Source organism: Astatotilapia calliptera, chromosome 22, assembly GCF_900246225.1.
Source record: "Astatotilapia calliptera chromosome 22, fAstCal1.2, whole genome shotgun sequence".
Taxonomy (NCBI): Eukaryota; Metazoa; Chordata; class Actinopteri; order Cichliformes; family Cichlidae; genus Astatotilapia; species Astatotilapia calliptera.
In genome coordinates this window covers 24,808,036-24,827,651 of record NC_039322.1, presented here as the reverse complement: position 1 = coordinate 24,827,651, position 19,616 = coordinate 24,808,036, and the positions used below count along the sequence as shown (strand labels likewise).

The following is a 19,616-nucleotide window of genomic DNA, read 5'->3' as shown; positions in this document are numbered from 1 at the left end:
CACTATTCAGCCGGTCCGCGTGAGTAACGCGAGCCAATCAGCGCACCGCTGCCGGACATCAGAGTGAGTATATAAGAACAGCGGGCCTTGCCGCTTTCTCTCTTCCTCCTGCAGTCTTCCATGTGAGCAGAAGTCCCCAAGAAAGAGCTATGGTAAGCTTTATGCTGGTGTTGTCGATTACTAAGGTCATGTGTCCAGGTATTTACATTAATTATGCGCAGCTTTTAAATCCAGTCCACCTTGACACAGAACTCATTATTTTTGTTATAACATTAATATAGCGCTTTTAGCGTAAGTGAGTGAACGACCTTACGTTAGCTTGTATCTACAGCCATAATGCTTGACTAGTTAATACTTTGGGATATGTAGTATAGTCTTGTTTTTATAATCAACACTTCTTGCTGACTTGTCATATAACTGGGAACTCGACAGTAGATATACCTAGGCTTTAGTGACCATGCTAAGGGTTAGCTATAGCTTAGCTTGCTGATAGCTTAGCTTGGACGCTAATGGGTTTGTACCACGTGGCCAGGGGTGGATCTTGAGAAATTTTCTTAGGGTGGCATGGAAATCAGACTAGGTGGTAAAATCAAAGCCATTTATGCTAGCTCATTTTAATAAACATTAGCCTTTAAGGCCTCTGACGTTAATAGCATTGATGTCATTGTAACAAACTTAAACTACCTTTAGAATCAAAATTAGACTAAATGCAGTTTGTTATAAAAGGTGATGGCACAGGCAACTGTTTTCAACATAACTAATCTTTAATCTTCTTTATTTTGTCTCTAGGGTCTATTTGAAATGGCAGTTCAACCTTGCTTCCCAATATGCAGAATGCAGGTGAGTCTTTAAATTAAAACTAGCTGTCCCATCGTGAAAAGGCTCCTATCGAAGCCGTTCATGCTCCCATGTAGCAGTGAACGGTCAAAAGGAAGCCGACATGAAGACTTTCACCGACGGTCGCTGTTCGGTTTTGAAAATGACTGCTACAGCAACATTTAGGGGAAGGACATTGATCAGTGAGTTATCCCAGGATTAAATGCAAACTTTCAAAGAAATGTAAGTGATTTGCCTTGTCTTCCAATAGGTACTGGGTGACACCAAAGGTGCAAGACCAAAACCATCAAATGAGAACACAACATGCAGGTAACTCTTCAAAATAATTCAGACAATCCTGGCTGTGATGACAAACTTGCCCTCACTGATCTAGTCTTGATTGAGACTTATTCTTCCTGAGCCACATTTATTAAAACTTGATGGGATTGACTGACTTTAATCAATGTTTGTTGGGGCAAAACGACTAACCAAATTTTCTTGTTAGGTGAATGGAGATCTGTCATTTGTAAATGAAAACTGCTCATTCAGGTAAGAGTTCACTTTTTTTTTTTTTTTTAAATATTAAAAGGCCACTTATGTCCCTGTTCCAGCATGCTATCCTAAGGGTCGGTGCTTGTTTGTAGCTCCATGCTCTCCAAGTGCATGCAAGAAAACAGGGTGGTCTTTGACTGCTGTGGCCACTCTGTGCCATCAGCAGCCACTCAGCTGTCCAACAGACATCTGCTAGAAAAATAGACTAAGCTAACATGCAACTTGTGATCTCACTTTTTTTTTAAATTAAATTTTAGGCGTCTATCCGCTTGACCTCTTGGTGTTGCAGAGCTGTAACAAAGTACATTCACATCTGTAATTTACAGGTATGTTGATGCTGAAATTGGTCAGTGGTTATTTTGATCTATGATGACCTTAATACATTGTTGACTTCTGGATGAAGCTTGCGGATATGGGACTGAGATCAGTGCATAATGAGAATGTTTACAAAAAGTTTCTGAATTTGGCTAACCTGAGGTGTTTATTTTTCAGGTATGGTGCTACGTTGGGAGTGACGTGACATTTCCATGAGAGAATTGCTGCCAACTTTCCGGCTAGGCACAAACACTACTGAAGAAAACCAACTTGGATCGGAGCTTTCTTGCAGCTGTGAAATGCATGAATGAGTTGACCTGGCTCTTTAACCTCCTAAGACCTGAACTCTTCCATGGCATGCTTTTTTTTTTTTCTTTTTTTTTTTTTATAATGGTCTAAATAAGCCAAAAATGTGAAATCCACATATGTGGACGCCAGGTCCTAAGAGGTTAAGGGCTGAACCTAAGAAAATGGACCCTGTGTGTGACAATTGCAGATTGTAATAAAACTGACTTGACTACCTCTGGAAACTTGTCTGTAACATGATCAAAAGAATGGAGACATTGAACTATGCTACAAACCGTTTGTAGCACATTTATTTACATTAAGGCCACAACAGTACTGTGGTGGTAGAGTGGCATCAGAAACAAAAGTAACAGTTTCTTTACAACAGTATGCCACAGGTGACAAACCCTGTGAAAGTCAATGAAGCAGGAGTAGAAAGCTAATCACACACCATGTTGTATGCCTGCAGTAGGTGACCTAATTGGAGACCTCTCGACTTTGAGTTGTACAAAAAGCAAAATAGGTAGACTAAAGTCACAATTGCTTACTTGTTGCAATAAATGTGACGACGTTAAGCTAAACTTCAGCTATGATCCATTAAAGTAAATTAAACTTACAAGATAATCTGGAAACCCATAACTCCCATGTTAAACCAGTTTCTAAAGTGCTTTTGTAGAAATGAGTGACAACTGAAGTTAACCACTCCAATTCATAGTTCTGTAACATTTATAGGAAGAGCAAAAATGAATAGTAACAGTTTAAATTTTATTTAAACACTATGGTTTTCAGTGGTGTTTGTTTCATGAGCGTAGTTTAGAGCTGAAAGTCCCATAACTTAATCTGCAGCTGCCTGTAGTCACTTCTGTACTCTAGGAAATGCCAGCCCTATCTGTGAACAGTACAGTTTTCCAACACTTGAGACAACTGATGGTAGGACACTTAATTAAGATATCTTCCACAGATGGGTCATTCATTGGAGAGTGAAGGAAGTTTCAGTTCTGATATCTCTGAGTCTGGTGTGCTGCTGCCGCTCCGATCGCTGTATGTGTCCCTGTGTGGCACAGAAGCAGTCTCAATTAGTATGCATACCTTTAGAAAATGAGTAAACTGAGACATACACTCTATTTACCGTGGAGATAGACGGCAGCCTTTCTGTAAGTAGCTCTGCAGCTTCCCCGCAGCAGCAAGCAACAAACCAAGGTAGGGGGGTGATGGCTTGATGGGACGTGAAGTGAACTCGGGATGGTACTGCACACCAATAAAATATGGGTGATCTGGAAGTGGAGAAAACAATTTTAAACAGTCTGTTGAAGGTTTCACAGAAAAGGTTGATATATTAAAACTGAAAATAATTCTGTTTGCTTTTCTGTACCATCAAGCTCAATGACCTCCATCCTCTCTCCTTCCACATCCTGACCTACGAACCGGAAGCCCTTCTCATCAAAGTGGCTCTTAAGCTCAGGGTTGACCTGTTCACAAAAACAAGGTATACATTTGGATCACAGGTTGAGCAGGTGACCAAGATTAAATGCGGCGCTTTGGGTTCAACCCCGGATTGGCCCTTTGCTTATACGTCTGTCCCCCACTAACTCTCTATCCAATTTCCTGTTTCTGCACTGAACACTTAATGATGATGAAATATTAGTTCAGCATTACCTCAAATCGATGTCTGTGCCTTTCATCCACATACTCTGCATCTCCATAGAGCTTTCCTGGAATACAGAAGAGCTGTAAGCACAGAGCAACAGTTCATCACCGGCTGGTCCAGGTTGAACTAAAAGCTTTTCTTACGCAGTGTGCTGTTGGTGGTTTGGAAAATGGTCCGTCTTTTCCCAAGCCTCATGGTGCCACCCATCTGTCCGGGGTTGTGTTCTGGCATATCAATCACCTGCAAAGATTAAAATGAAAGGATGGATTTTAATATACAGTTACAGTGCATGCAGGAGTCAGGTTGTTTGTGCAATGCATAAAACTTACCACAGGATGCTTTGTTTCCGGGTCAAATTCAGTCGAGTTGGCATCTAAGTATGAAACGGAACAATATGCCATTAGTTATTTTAATCAACAGTCAGCCACCAGTGCCCACCTTTTATGAGTAGGAGATGCATTTCAAGCTGAAAACTGACTATGCTTTGAAGAAAGCTCCCATTCCCACACCTCTCTCAAATAACTATGCTGTAACAAACACGTTTTGACAGACTATCTTCTGTATTTTCAAGGTTCAATGTTAGCATTACGGCTGCTGCAAAGTTGACAAGAAGGCGGACACTGGCTGGAACCAGTGTTTATGGCGTGAGTTTATTAATTTATTGAAGTTAGCAGTAACGTTTTTGAAGATCAGAAGGCTAGGTTTAAGTATTATAGGAACCGCCTTTACAGAACTAAATGTACAAGAACTGGACTGATGCACAGCGGGAACAGACATCTGAACCTTTGCTGGTTAAGCTGCTAAAGAAACAAGTACTTGTTTCCCCCCCCCAAATACATTTCCAGGCACAACTGGCACAAAAAATTTGCCCAATTCCAGGCGAACCTTAACAATTGAGATCGAGGGTATTGCAGGAAAATCGGGACTTTTGACTGAAAAACGAAGTAGGCAATGTGGTTCTTTTTTATTCCTCCACACACAAGGACACACAATCAGATTATAATGGTCCTCTTTGGATCTACCTATACGTACCCACAAACAATCTCAATGATGAAACTTAGCATAGATATAGATCCTATGTTCATTACCTATCCATCCAAAATTATTGTATACATGGAACAATATACACTTTTCATCTATGAAATTTCAATCATTTATTAATTACCTACATCACTCAGCATTCACATTAAAAGGTAATGCTGCTTTGTTTCTTCTTCTTTACTGTGAAGATAATATCAAAAACATTACCTGTCCAGCCGAGCACGTTCCTGGCAAACTCGCATACAGCCAGCTGCATTCCAAGACACACACCTGCAGAAATATGAACACCAGTCAAGTAGTGTTTCTGATGCTGCTACTTACTGACATTAAATATGGAGTAAGATAATAAAACATGTAATGTGATCCACAGAAACTCTTGTACCGAGGAAGGGTTTTTTCTGTTTCCTGGCCCAGTTGATGGCATGAATCTTTCCTTCAGTTCCCCTCACACCAAAACCTCCAGGAACCAGGATGCCACTGAGGACAGTGGAAACATTGTCATGTTGATAAAAGTTCCATTTTAATATTCAGGCTAGATTATCTAGTGAGACAGGACATTGTGCTCCTACAGGGCACTCACTCAGAGCTGCAGAGTTTTTGCCACGCCTCGTGGTATTTCACTGGGTCCTCCTGCAGAGTGCTTGGCTCCAAATTAGCAGAGTCTATATACTGAGAAGAAGAGATGTTCACAGCTTACATGATTGGTCTAAAGGCACAAGTCAAGTTGTTTAAAACAACCCCCCCCCTCCCAAAAACAAACAAACAACCAAACAAAACCCCCAAACTAAAATCAACTATTTAATCACTAATCATAACTATCAACACTTTCCCCTACTCTAGAGCCGTAATACCTTTAAACTTCAGGGTACTGCAAAGACTGTCATAGCCATGGAATACAATGAGGAAGGACTAAATCTAGGAGGAGCTGGCTTCACTTTGAACCATGTCTAGATCATTTGAGACTAAAGACTATGATTCTGTGTACATACCTTAACCTCCAACTTGTGGCTGATGGCGAGTGCAGAGTGTTCGAGAGCCTTTATAACAGAAGCATAGGAGTCTGAGAACTTTGTGTACTTCCCCACCAGTGCGATAGAGCAGTGCTCTAGCAGTCTGTCTGACCTGTGAGGAAAAATATGGGCATCCATTTATTTCTCGGTCTTCTCTGGAGGACAATGACTTCTCATGGGAAAGGTTCAACCCACAAAGGTGCTCACTCACCTGTCAGACATCTCCTTCCATTTAGTCAGCATCTTCCTTGGTCTGGTCTCTATTGGCATATTCAGTCTCCTGCTCAAGTAGCTCACCACACCCTGATCTTCCAGCAGTAATGGCACTCTGTAGATAGATGACACATCGTGCACACAGATGACCTGGAAGAAGACAGGTAATCCATTTTAGATGTTTATGGAGAGAGCTTTATGGCTTAATCGAGCCTGACAGGTGCTTCACCTACCTGCTGAGGCTCCACGTGGCAGAACATTGAGATCTTTTCCTTGACAGAGTTCTCCAGCGCAGTTGTACAGCGGCACATGATCTGCCAGTGAAAAACAAACAATCAGAAAAACCTTTAAAGATCCAATTCCGAGTTTGTCCAAATTTGAACTTCGCCACATGTAGCACACATGAGGCTGGGTTCAAGTAAGAAAATGTGTCCTCTTGCATGACTTCTCTTTTTAAATTTATAGAAATCTGTGTGAGCACCTTTCTTAATCTTACAGTCCTGATTATGTGCAAGCTGGCAATGGCCTCCATCTCCATTCTGACTAAATTTCTCTTTTTTGTACTGTGACTTGTAGGCAAAGAGGCTTTAATTTTTCCTTGATTTAATGTTTCAGCAGGATCATGTCCATTCTGTTTCAGAAAAGCTTCCCAGGAAGTTAAAACCATCATATCATCAATGCAGAGTACCAGCATGAACGCATCACCCCACTATACCAGTGATCTAATAGTCTTGCTTTATCCTTTAACGGGGTCATGTTTTAGTGCAAATACATCATGTACAAACACAAAACTGCTTGCAATATTATCAGAATGCTAGCACTCCAATTACTAATCACAGTTAAGGGTCCGTGGTTGGTTGATGGTGACTGTACAAAGAGTTTGCACAATTTTTCCATACAGCGGTAATAAATGGTTAATCCATTTTTCATTTGAAGAAGCAGATTGGAGCAGCATTTAAAGTTCAGGCACCTGAAGTGTGTCAAATATGCAAAAAACAAAACAAAAACCCCCAGATAATCAGGAAAGAGGGCAAATACTTTCATGGCACTCCAATCCCTGGTTGCCTATAGTGAAATTATGAATTAGGAGTCAAAGAATCTTTTGCACATAAAACATCTGGGTTTCAACATGTAAAATATGCCACTCAAAAATCCATTTTAATTCAGAAATGTAATTTAAATGCAAATGAGGCATCAAACATGTTTATGTAATAGCAACTCACTCACCAGATCAGGAGACAAGCCTAGGCCTCTCAGCTCTCTCACACTGTTCTGTGTCGGTTTGGTCTTTTGCTCTCCTGTTGCGCTGGGCTGGACACAACCATGCAAACAACAAACCGGTACATAATGAGACAGTCTACAACAATCACCCTCTAAAAGCTAGTTTCATTTCTTAGAAGTATCTAAGCAACACCTCATTAAAGCAGAACAAAAATCTGGGCACAACTTTCAGTATTTTTCTTACTAAATACTCACCTTTTTTGAACAGGGCTGAATAAGAGTGCATATTTGCATTAAAGCCACATTCAGGTATGCAGCAGTTTCACATGTTCGTTAAATGTAAGGTGAGATATAAAAGTATGGCTGTCTTACCTGTGGTATCAAACTGACATGAATGTTACAGAAATTCTCCCTCTTCACTTTAAACTGGAACTGCCTGAAGGCCTCGATGAATGGCATGCTCTCTATGTCTCCGACAGTCCCTCCCAGCTACAAACACACAAACACTGGCAGTGACCATCAAGGCGGGGGGGGGGGGGGTGTTACACAAAATAATAGAGCTAGACCCTAATGACATTTAATCAAAATACAGGGAATCTCTGGTGATCAATGACAGTTATTCAGCCCTTAACAGCCTATTGATATTACGCTTTATGGCATACCACACTCCTGAAAATGTACCAAGTGAGACACTATAACAGAGCAGGTTATCCTACCACACTCATGAGTTTTCCCTCCTGCAGACCGATGGTGTGGACTATAATTGGCTTTCAATACTGAATAGTAAGGGTGGTTTTTTTTATGCTCACAGTGTGATCCCTGACGCATATGTCGTGCACCTCTCGATTTTTGAAACCTGGCACATTTGGCTGGAGACACGAATGTATTATCATGCCAGTTTTTACTGCCATTTTAATTACATTCCAGCACAGAAGCTCAGAGATATACAGAGGGAGATTGCGTAACTATTTGAAACCCCCCCCAACCACCTGAGCAAGTTGCATTCCCACAATCCATCCCTCTGTATAGCCAAACAGTTATGTAAACAAACACCAAGCAACATAAAGTCTGATTGATGCGTCACGGCTACTATTTTCTCTTCTTGGACGTTCTGTAGCAGACGAGGTCTTCCCAGCTGTTAACCCTAAAATACACTGGATGTTGTTGTGGTGGTTTTATACTCAGAAGTAGGGCTGAGCTATATCATACCGTTCACAGTAATACCGGTGTAATTTTGGGCAATGATAGGAAAATGAAATATCGCGATAGAATATGGGTAAAATGCGCATGCGCAGTGCCTTTGTTTACATACGCACGCAGAATGAGAAGAGTGAAAGCGGATCGTTGAATGAAACGGATGAACCAGAATTGGTTTGTAAAAATGCTGCAGCTTCAGTGGTGTGGAACTGGTTTAGCTTTCACGTGCAAACGTGAAAGACCAACACCACTTTGTATTGGTCTTTCACGTGGAATTCCAATAAAATTGATTCATGTTTATGGCTGTAATGTGACAAAATGTGGGAAAGTTCAAGGGGGTCGAATACTTTTGCAAGCCACTGTATTTCACGGGTTATCCTACCTGGCTAGCTAGCATTACCCACCACGCCATTCTAACGTGTAATTATGCAAATGTAATAATACATGTTATTGAAAAGAAACCTGTTTTTAGGATTAAGAAATCAAATCAGCATAGAAAAAAAATGCTTTTTTCATATAATCATACTTCATTCGAGCAGCCAGCCTACCTCAATTACACACACTTGAGGTTCTATATCGTCATCATCAACTGGCACTTGTGCCTGTTTCATAACCCATTCCTGGATTGCATCTGTGATGTGTGGCACCACTGGAAAAGAGCAAAGCATAAAATGCGTGTTCGGTTAATGACTCATCTTTGACATTACCATCCTTCTCTAAATGACCTGACCGTTGCATACCCTGCACAGTCTTGCCCAAGTAGTCTCCCCTCCTCTCCTTGTTGATGACTGACTGGTAGATCTTGCCCGTGGTTAGGTTGTTGTCTCTTGTCAGCCGGATGTCGAGGAAGCGTTCATAATTCCCCAGATCCAAATCAACCTCGCCCCCATCATCCAGCACAAATACTTCACCTGGACAGAGTGAGGGGTAAACAATTAGATGACAAGCCTGCACGTGTTCATTTATACTGAATATCTCTGCTGACATACCGTGCTCATAGGGCGAAAAAGTGCCTGCATCTATGTTGATGTAAGGGTCAATCTTAATTGCAGTCACATGCAGGCCACATGACTTGAGGATCGTGCCCACACTGCTTGCAATGATGCCTTTGCCGATACCTGAGATGACTCCTCCAGTTACTAGGATGTACTTCATCATTGTTGCTCTGATACCTGGAGGTAAATGAGTGATTAGAAAGCAACAGAAACCACTAATAACTAGTCAGACATTTAAAATAGTCATTTTCAGAAGCTTACCTGCAGTAACTTATTGGCCCACATTAAATGTGAATTAATAATTCTTTGTTTGTGATAACATATTTGTTCAGTTGTAGTTGCTGTTCACTTTTCTCCAGGCACTTTGGTCTTATTGATGCATTCACTGACCATTGTTCCTCTTAAGACCTTATCAAAGTAAAGGTTCCTAGATAGGCTATTATCATATCATGCGATAAGATGAAATACCAGAATTGCCAGACAAAAACAAAGATAAGATACGATTATAACAATGTATGGGATGGAGCTGGACTCCCTCAAGGTGGTGTCGGAGAGGCGGATGCTGTCCAAGATAAAGACAATGTTGGATAACACCTCCCACCCACTCCATGACATGTTGGTCAGTCACAGGAGCTCGTTCAGTGAGAGACTGAGATTACCGAAAAGCACCACTGAACGACACAGGAAATCATTCCTGCCTGTGGCCATCTCCCTGTACAACGCATCCACTTAACACACTGTTTGCTGCTACAGCTACACATGTTTCTTTTCCAACTATTTATTTATAAGTGACTTATGTATGTATGTATGTATATATATGTATATATTGTACTATTCTTAGTTAGCGTATTGTCTGTCTTGTCTTAATGTTGGTTTAAAATGGAGCACTGTAACAAAAAATAATTTCCCCCAGGGATCAATAAAGTATTCTGATTCTGATGTAGCGTATTAGCATATATTGGCTTCAACCTCTAGTTGCGGTTAGCCATTACTTTTGAGCATGAGTGACTACAATCTTGTTTCCCTTAAACAGTTATCATGTGACCAAGCCAAATTCTCCTTTGTTCAGTCTATGACCAAAAACAAAAAAATCACTGAGTGTCTTCACTTGTGTGCGTGCGTCTGTGTGGCTTCTTTGTAGAATAACTTTAGCATATCAAATAAAGTGAAGCAAATTGCTACCTTCCTCCTAGGGCTGTGTTGTATCATATTGTACAAATTTTTATGCTATATAACAATGTTGTATTGAAAAATTGTTGGTATAGCAAAATCATCAATCACACATAAAGTGCAACCAGGCAGCAAAGTCTGGGATGCTAGTAGCTGGTGTATTATAATTGTAACCCCATTGTAAACAAATGACTCCACTGGGAGTCGCTGAAGCACTTGTTACATTACATACCACATGCAGAGCAAAATGGATGAAAATAACTGATGTCACTTCCATATTGCAAGTTAATGGCAAAATCCTTTTTGTTTTCTTCCTCAACTTGAGTCTTAATACAGTGGGATATATGACAGTGAATAATCTAATGGTACCATTTTAATGTTTTTGATATATAAGACCAGTTGTGTGTCTGTGTTCTAATAATTTAGTGGGAAAAAAAAGGTTTTGTCTTTTTAGGTAAACTTTAACCATGTGGGACATGTGGCTGGTCAAAACAAGATACATTGCTAAAAATAAGAACTATTTTAAAACATTTTCTTCATTTTCATACCAAACTCAACTTGATTGTGAAGGAAAGGCCAACTTGCTAAAGAATGAAGTAGTTAAAAGCTTTGGAATTTGGTGAACCTCGAGTTAGAAAGTTTTGCGGCCATTATCATACATTGTCATACTGCCTATTGAGCTGCGTTACATTGCAATATACGTATGATGTGCAAATGTTTAACAGGAAAGCTAAATATGAACAAATCAGTATTCAGCAAAGAAAAACTCAGTAAAGTTAACAGACCAGACCACGTATGTCCTCCTCCTTGTACAAAAAAAATGGACCCCACACTAACACACTTTTGTTGTTTTCAGGTAAATAGAACTTAAGTAAAAATAAAAGTAACGTTACATAGGCTCGAAGGTCGACAACTAAATGTGTTTCAAAGTATGTCTAAAAACATACTGTGTCGTATTACAACCCTGAAAAACTTCGGGTTTTTTTATACATGAAGCATGGCTCTTAGGGAGCACGAGCAGACCGCGCGGCACAGTTGCAAATTGAAGAAAACCAGCCGGTACAACTAGCTTTTAGCTAATGGTCAACATCGTTACGGGAGTTATTTTCAGCTACAGCAGACCAAGGCGGTCGTTAGTATCTAAAATAGACAAAGGAGATGCTTAAGATTTGCTAAACAAGGTACCAATTTCGTTAGTTTCTTTAACTACAAAGGGTGGCTAATGTTCCATTTCTATCAAGCCTGCCAAATTGTTACGATACCCAACAAGGCTTTCAAAATAAAAGCGAAGTTGGGTATTTAAAAACGCGCACATAACAATTTATATTCTCAAATTTCTAAACGTTGCCATCCAAGTCTAAACTAAGCCCTATGTTTCTTGTTACGAGAATGTGAGTCGTAATATAACCAATCATTTCTACAATAATATTAAGAAGAAATTCCGAGTAGAATTTTATTTTGTTTTATTCTTACCGGAAGCGAGACGTATTCGTTTACCTTGACATAATTTTCTACCTAGCCAACCACAACCTCTGTATCTCTATCAGATTTCAACTCACCGAAATATTCCGCAACCAAAGACTCCTCTGTAAAAGGATCGTCAGCGACGCAAACAGTTAGCAGGACCTTTCGAAATTTCGAATTTTGGTACTGTGATTCCCTAAAATCCTATCTATCCACAAACTAGCCCCACACGTGTATGAAGCACGACTGAGGGCTGTTCTACGTCATTCAACACACTTACGACAACGATATGTTACCTTCAGGTACGCCTCGGAAACTACTGCGGCCTTCGGGGGAGTTTTTGGTTTCCACGAGGTTGACCAAATAAAAGCCTGTATGCATCCCTGTATGCAGTTCAGCACAGAGGAATCTGACTAGCTGACAAAAGACAAACACCTATTATCATAGAAAAATGCTGATACTTAAATAAAAAAGAAAAATAAACAGAAAACCTACCTGATGCAAATTAATTAATAAAATGGGGACTTTATTTCTGAGAGGCCAGACAGAATAATTGTTAATCACATTGTCTATAGAACCACTTTTTTGTCGTTTTTTTTGTGCGATTAAAAAAATGTATTTATGTTTATTAAGTCCAATTCCTCAGATTTACAATGACCTTTTTGTTCTTTGTTGTTGTTTTATATCATTGGCCCTTGAAGGCAACACCGTTTGTATTTTTAGATCAGCAGGGGGAGCTCATGTTTCATGGTTAATGGGCGGAGAGGGAAAAGATGGCACCCCCACCCCCCTCACACACACCAGGCATCTATCTGCCTTATATCATCTTGCTTGGAGTCCCCTTGCATTGTGCATATTTTAAGTAGCTGAGAATCTCAATGTCTTGCACAATTTATGTGAAAACAAATTTGTTCACACCGCATTCATTCTTTTAAGTGCACACTACACCAGAATAAGTACAGCACAATCATTGTTCAATAATAGAATAAGCTATGGTGTCCTGACAATAGACGTAACAGTGTATCAGTGTGAATCCAGTGATAATGGATGTTTCACAGAAGCAACAAAGCAAAGCTCAATTGGTCCTGGAGCAGAAACACATAAATGGCTCGAGGCAGAGTTGAGGTTACAGCACACCAGCTCCCCCTTCTCCCACTGACACAGAATGAGACTTTATACAATAAATGACCAGAGTGCAAAGTGGTTAGTTACAGTGTGCTGCAGAAAGGTCAACGATCTTGTGGTGTAAATCGTGGTGTATAATCTTCATTGTGCTCAATGAGATATGAAGTCTCAATTTTGCCACACTGTGACTCACTCAGGTTGAACAACAAGATGTCCACAGCTTGTTTGGATCATCCACAACTAGGTTCATTGGGTGCACTGTGTGGGTGAGTGCTGCAAATTAAAATAACAAAAATGAGGGACTTAGTGACTGATGGCTGACTCACAGACAGATAGCTCCAGAGCTGACTGATGCTTCTGTGTAACACCCAAATCATACTTGTGAGCCTTAGCAGCCAGCCTAGTCTCTGGAACACAGGAGGGGGGCTTAATGAGAGTTTTAATTCATTTTTGACCAGCGCTGTGATTGAATTAAACTCCCACAGAAGGGCTGGATCCTCTCCTCACCACAAGCCATTTCCTCCTATTAGAGATGTAACAGAAGCAGCAGGCAGGGAGGCAGGTCAGTCTGATATGACTGTATTTTTTGGGGGGTAGTGTTTTATGGAAACATATAACAGGGCTTACGTGTCTGCTGCTAGCTTCACCTTGTGGTCTGCTAATGTGTTGATGCAGCTGCATGGTGTTCTGTTGTACATTTTTAAGGAACCTTTTCATTATGCGGGAAAAGAAATGACCAATGTTTTCATCACAAATATTATATTAAATATACAATACTGTCCAAAAGTCTAAAACCACCTCTCATATCTTCATGTCTGACAATAGCAATAGTTCTCTGGGCTTTCTAAAGGTCTTTTAATCTTTAATCTTGTAATTTTTTAAAAGATTAAATATTTTAATTTTGTCCCTCTTTTTTGAGCTTTTAATATTTTCTCAATATGCCTTATAATTTGCATTTCAAATCACAAAAATACTGAAGATTATACTCTTTTACAGGCAGAAAATAATATTTTTGTACCAACAAAGTTACTGTCAAAGAGCTGTTAGCCTATAACTTGGCATGTCTTAGCATGGTTTGGAGTTGTATTTCAGTCAGTTCTGTCTTTCCAAACATGTTTCCAAAACTGATGGAATTATGAGCATAGAGAAGTACCATCAGAGTTTGATTCACCACGCAATACCATCTGGAAAGAATGTGATGGGCAACAACTTAAGTTGTCAGCATGAAAATGATCCAAAACTCACTGGAAATATAGTAAAACCACACCTAGCTAGCATAACATACAATGGGAGACTATCAGTCATGGACTGGCCTCCTCGAGACTCCAGACCTCAAAATGAGAGATAGCTAAAGATTTTTGCACAGTGCTGTAATATTTAGTTCGCCCCACATGTATCACTGAACCTCTGTCAAAATATTGCCCAGGTTAGCCCAGGTTAGCTTAACCAGAATTAGCTTCAATAGCGTCATGCTATTGCTCTCAGGTACAATTAAATGTGGTTGAAATTAAATAAATACAACCAGTAACATAATTAGGGCAGAACAGATACATAGATTTTAAAACCATTTAGATTTTTTTCTCCAAGACCAGGAGGTCATGTTTCTACTGAAAGAGAGCTGACCTGTGTCTTCTTGTTTCACATTCTTAATGTCTAACAGCTACTCTGATTTGCCCAAAGCCCAAAGCATTGCATTTAAAATGTGCTTTCAGTTGTATTTTGTAGTCCAACATAGTCAGACTAGCTGTTCACATTTCTCTAGGCTAGCCTCAACACAAACTCCAACTCTGTACTCTCTTTAGTGCTCCATGTATATAGTCACACTTATTCTATGATGGTGGATATTAAGGTTTAGCTTGCTATTTTTTGTGACTTCCATCCGTTCTTGGAGCAATTTTGCACCAAGAAGGAAATATATATTTTTATGTTATACAAGCAGTAATTACATAACATAAAGAGTAGAAGAAGGGGCAAGCAACCTTGCTTTGTGCAAAGTGAAAATGTATATCACATTGAAGATCACTAATTACTGTGTGTTTTCTTTGCTTAACCTTCATGTGTGACCTAAACAGATGTCTAGTCAAAACTACGTGGCTATGTATGACCTTTAATTTTAAAGTTGTGATTCCTACAACTGTGTACTTATACCTGAGAGGGATATTTCTTCTGCTGACAAATTTGAGTGTGGGAATATTAGACAAAATTTCTTCACTAAAAGTATTAAGTCATACTGAATCTGCTGTAAAACTAGGGTCTGTGGTGAAAAAAAATATAAAAATCTATAATACTTTGTTTCATAGAAGGTTGACACACCTTTATTTTTGCTCCACTGCTGAATTTTTCCATGTCCACTTTCATTTCTTCCATATAGCAATATTACCGGGTATCTCAAATAAGGTCAGCCGTAATCATTATCCTTTCAAAATCTGTCATGTTTTATTAACTTACTGCTTTTCGGCACACAAGAATATTTCTCCTACTTCATATCTTCCTGCTGCTCCGCTTCCTGCTTTGCTTAAGAAACTCATGAGCATCTTAAGAGCCTTCCAACCAGTTTTACTTCAGAAAAGAAGAATCATTAGTTAAAATGCTAATTAAAAACCATTCTATGACTAGTTCAACAATGGGGGGAAAAAATCTGATGTAACAAATAAAAAACACTTGCGTGTAATAGATTATTACCTCAAATATATCCAATTACAGGTCACTTTATTGGGTACACCAGATCATTTGCGTGTTAATGGAAATATCTGATCAGCCAGTCACATTGCAGCAACTCCAAGCCTTTAGAAATATAGACATGGTCAAGATGAGCTGCTGAAATTCAATCCGAGCCTTAGAATAATGGAAAATTCTTATTTAAGTGACTTGTTTTTTGATGTCAGCTGGACTGGACTGAATATTTGAGAAACTGCTGATGTATTGGGTTTTTCCTGCGCAACCATCTTTAGGGCTTACAGAGAGTGGTTCAAAAAAGTGAAAATATTCAGTAAACAGCAGTTAATTGGGGGAAAAAATGCATTGTTGATGTCAGGAGTCAGAGGAGTATGGTCAAACTACTTCAAGCTGATAGAATGACAACAATAACTCCAATAACTACTTGTTACAAAGTATGTAGAAATGTATTTCATAATGCAAAACACATTGAACATTAAACCATATGGGCTACACAACAGTCAGCTAAAACAGGAAACATTGGCCATAATTCACACATCCTCATCAAATTAGATAACAGAAAATTATAAAATGTTGCCAGTCCTTTAAATTTCTGCTGCAACATTCGGATGGTTGGGGTAGAATTTGGTAACATGAAAACATGGACTGATCCTGCCTTGTATCAATGGTTCAAGCTGGTAGTGATGGTGTAATGGCGTGGGAAATATTTTCTTGGGACATTTTGAACTGTTTAAGCCTCAACTATACTTTCAGCATCGATAACTCTGCTTGGATGTGCCCATGTCTGAGTGGCTTAAATTTTGCCATCAGGCAGTGAGTGTGACGATCTGTGCGGACATCCATGTATCTGGCCATTTTTTTTTTTTTGACTGCACAGACCAGACTTGTCCACCAAGAATTTACATTGCAGTGTACCAACTGAGCATGCACTCCAGATGGCAGTCTAACAGGAATGATTATTTGGTCATCAGGTAAGTCCAGCTTTCTATGTCTGCAGTGGAGCATAATCAAGGCTTTAGTATAATCGAGGCTTTGCGCATCTTTTAAATACCACAACCTACCTGAGTATTGTTGCTGACCGTGTCCATCCCTTTGTTATTACAGTGTACACATCTTCTGATGTGTGCTTCCAGGGTGATAATGTATCTTGTCACAAGTTCCAGTCATCTTAAACTGGCTTCTGGAACATAACAAAAGTAACTTCATTGCATTCAAATGGCCTCTGCAATCATCAGTTCTCAATCCATCAGAACAACTTTGAGTTTGTGGTGGAACAGTAGAGTCACCTCATATGCAGCCAACATAACTACAGCAACTGCGCGATGCTATGATATCAATATGGACCTGTGTCTCTGAGGAAGCTTTCCAGCACCTTGCCGAATCTATGCCATGAGGAATTAAGGGAGTTCTCAAGGCAAAATAGGGGCCAACACAGCACTAGCAACTTATGCCCATGAAGTGAGTGTATACTTAAAAAGTGATTTATTAAGGTTAACAAGACTAATAGTAAATTTGCAGTATTTATTTATTTAATGCAATTTGTCACCATCACATTGAGTAAACATTAATTATCAAAATAATTTACTGCTTTAGGTGCAGTGGAGACTTGCTGTGGAGGCTGTTTCCAAGCCAGTTTGTGTACACTGCAGAGATCAGTGTTCCATTGTACTGTTTTGAATTGTTTGCAAAGACATGTTGCCAATTAGAATACACTGAATTTTAAACTGTATATTGATTGCTGACTTGTTTCCCAGGCATTGTCCACTGAGGCACAAAGAACATAACATTTTTTCATAACAAAATCAATAACATTTAATCAGATATTTACCGCCAATTTAAAATACTGATCACATGTTTTGTGTGTTGTACTGTGTTATATTGTGGAGTGTCTCTGAATTATCTATGAAGACCAACCTTTTCTATTCTGCTATTTGCAGTGGTTAAGCAGTTTTCTGTGGTTGTTCTGTCTTGGTTGCATTTACAGCTTATAATTTCATACCAGTTAATTGATATTTAGCAATTACCCAGTTACTTTGAGTCAATTTAACAAAGAGTTTAATGTAAAACATTTTGTCTGCAAATTTTTTAATACTTATTGTGTATATTTTAACATACTATCGATACTTTCCTTGTTGGTCCTACACTTTTCTCTCTTATTATTAGGGTTTGCACATAACTGATTTCTAATTTAAATATGTACAATCAATCTGATACAGTATATCACAAAAATTAGTACAGCCCTCACATTTTTGTGCACATTTCGTTATAAGGGCAAGATCAAAGTAGCATGGAGGGAGGTTAGCCATCTATCAGAGTTGCAGAAAGGTGCGACAAAGAAGGTGCATAACAAATACAGCAAGCTGTCCATACCTGAGGCACGTCGGGATGTCATTCCGACTGGAGAAATGTAGTCGGATGATAACAAAGATATATATATATATATATATATATATATATATATATATATATATATATATATATATATATCTCGCTATATATATATAGCGAGACAGAAGTTAAGCTCTCCTTGCAACATGGCAAACTGAACCTCCCCCATCCTCATTCAGATCTGGCGTTTGGAATTATTTTGGTTTTCATGTGACGTATGACCCTGAAGGTAAGCGCGTCATGGACTAAAGTAAAACAGTATGTTGGATGTGCCATGCAATGCTCAATTACATGGGTGGGAGCTAGTGTGTTAGCGCAGTTAGCTCGTTAACGTGTTGGCCGTCCAGCCCCACGCTCAGGGCGATCCGCGGTAGCTTGTTAACGGAGATTTGCCGTGTTGTGGCGTTAACGTCATTTCTTTTTTTTTCTTTTTTTTTTTTCTTTTTTTTTTGGCCTGTTTGGCTCTTTTGCCATCAGAATTGTTGTCTAAAGGCAAAGAAAGATGCCCAACGGATTTACTTTACCAAACTGACCATCCCAGCCTTGCCATAATGGTCCATTTGATTCACCTTTTATTGTTTATTTTATTTTCACTTACTGAATACGGGACAGACTTGACTGGGGGAAAGAAGGGGAGAAAGAAAGAGGGAAAGAGAAACAGCTGAGAAGAAGGACGGGGGAGAAGGGCAAAAGACAAAAACCAACAGAACGGGCAGAGAAAAAAAAATGCATATATCAATCACCTGGATCACCTGCTGAGAAAGAAAAAAGAAAGCAAGCAGAAGAGAACAAGAGTAATAGAATAAACAACATCACAATGATATATGGGAATATGACAGTAAATACTAAATGTTAAACATTATTGTGCAGCACATAAGATCAACAGAACACAGTGTGCTTTGAGGTAGGAGCCAAAAAGGGTGTAGTTTGTGGGTGTGATCACCCGTGTGTACACCTGTGAGCATGGACGCGCTTGTTTTTTGTTTTTTTAAAAGGTTCCTTCATGTAATAATCTGCTAGAGGGTGTGGGGGGGCCACAGCCCCGTCCTCCAGGGCGTGAAGCAGGTGTGGAGGAGATCAAAACTCCAGACATCCAGAGGCCCCCAGAACACAAGAGACCAAGGAAGACCAACAGAGGGGCAGCTGCGCCACTGTCCCGGAAAGAGCTGAGGAGAGTCCCAGATGAGGGCTCACTCAGCAGCCGCGGAGCAGAAGCCAGGGGGAGTTGCAGTGACGCGCCCGTGAGCTCCGCCGGCAGCCAGCTGCGCCTGAGTGACCGAGCCCCAGGCCGAGAGGCCGGGGGCACCCCACCTCTGAAGTGGCCCGAGCGAGCCCCAGGCTCCAGGCCCCGATAAGCGGCCGCCAAGGAGTGAGCCGGTGTGTACCTGGACGCCCATCCCCGGACACAAAGAACCACCAACGCACCGATGTCTGAGGGGGTCCGCCACTGGCAGGGGAAGTGGTGGTAGGGGGAGATAGGCCTCCAAACCTTGGAGGGCC

The 19,616-nt window shown here is 40.0% G+C and overlaps 1 protein-coding gene, 1 long non-coding RNA gene and 3 other non-coding genes across 7 annotated transcripts; 4 read left to right on the top strand and 1 right to left on the bottom strand.

The window, feature by feature from the left end:
- The first annotated feature begins 77 nt into the window (after positions 1-77).
- Positions 78-2,209, top strand: LOC113014365 (uncharacterized). Its single transcript, XR_003270958.1, has 6 exons — positions 78-152; positions 790-840; positions 1,088-1,146; positions 1,322-1,365; positions 1,626-1,694; positions 1,861-2,209. It is a non-coding gene; the product is annotated as an uncharacterized LOC113014365 (long non-coding RNA).
- LOC113015440 (small nucleolar RNA SNORA16B/SNORA16A family) lies at positions 878-1,015 on the top strand. The gene has a single exon (XR_003271111.1). It is a non-coding gene; the product is annotated as a small nucleolar RNA SNORA16B/SNORA16A family (small nucleolar RNA).
- On the top strand, positions 1,425-1,555 carry LOC113015448 (small nucleolar RNA SNORA44). Its single transcript, XR_003271118.1, has one exon. It is a non-coding gene; the product is annotated as a small nucleolar RNA SNORA44 (small nucleolar RNA).
- LOC113015456 (small nucleolar RNA SNORD99) lies at positions 1,727-1,798 on the top strand. Its single transcript, XR_003271126.1, has one exon. It is a non-coding gene; the product is annotated as a small nucleolar RNA SNORD99 (small nucleolar RNA).
- A 467-nt stretch (positions 2,210-2,676) lies between the features above and the next one.
- ctps1a (CTP synthase 1a) lies at positions 2,677-12,247 on the bottom strand. Of its 3 annotated transcripts, none has more exons than XM_026155828.1 (18): positions 12,224-12,247; positions 9,288-9,470; positions 9,039-9,209; positions 8,847-8,947; positions 7,474-7,590; positions 7,108-7,191; positions 6,114-6,194; positions 5,879-6,030; positions 5,647-5,779; positions 5,238-5,326; positions 5,040-5,134; positions 4,865-4,927; positions 3,946-3,989; positions 3,760-3,856; positions 3,625-3,680; positions 3,341-3,437; positions 3,098-3,242; positions 2,677-3,019 (listed from the first exon to the last, which is right to left on the bottom strand). In XM_026155828.1, the coding sequence occupies exons 2-18, from the start codon at positions 9,454-9,456 to the stop codon at positions 2,935-2,937; spliced, it is 1,779 nt and encodes a 592-aa protein (XP_026011613.1). In that variant the 5' UTR covers positions 9,457-9,470; positions 12,224-12,247; the 3' UTR covers positions 2,677-2,934. The 3 variants fall into 3 exon arrangements, with proteins under 3 accessions (XP_026011613.1, XP_026011614.1, XP_026011615.1); XM_026155829.1 differs by lacking the exon at positions 12,224-12,247 and adding an exon at positions 12,023-12,217; XM_026155830.1 differs by lacking the exon at positions 12,224-12,247 and adding an exon at positions 9,555-9,847.
- Positions 12,248-19,616: the final 7,369 nt, after the last annotated feature.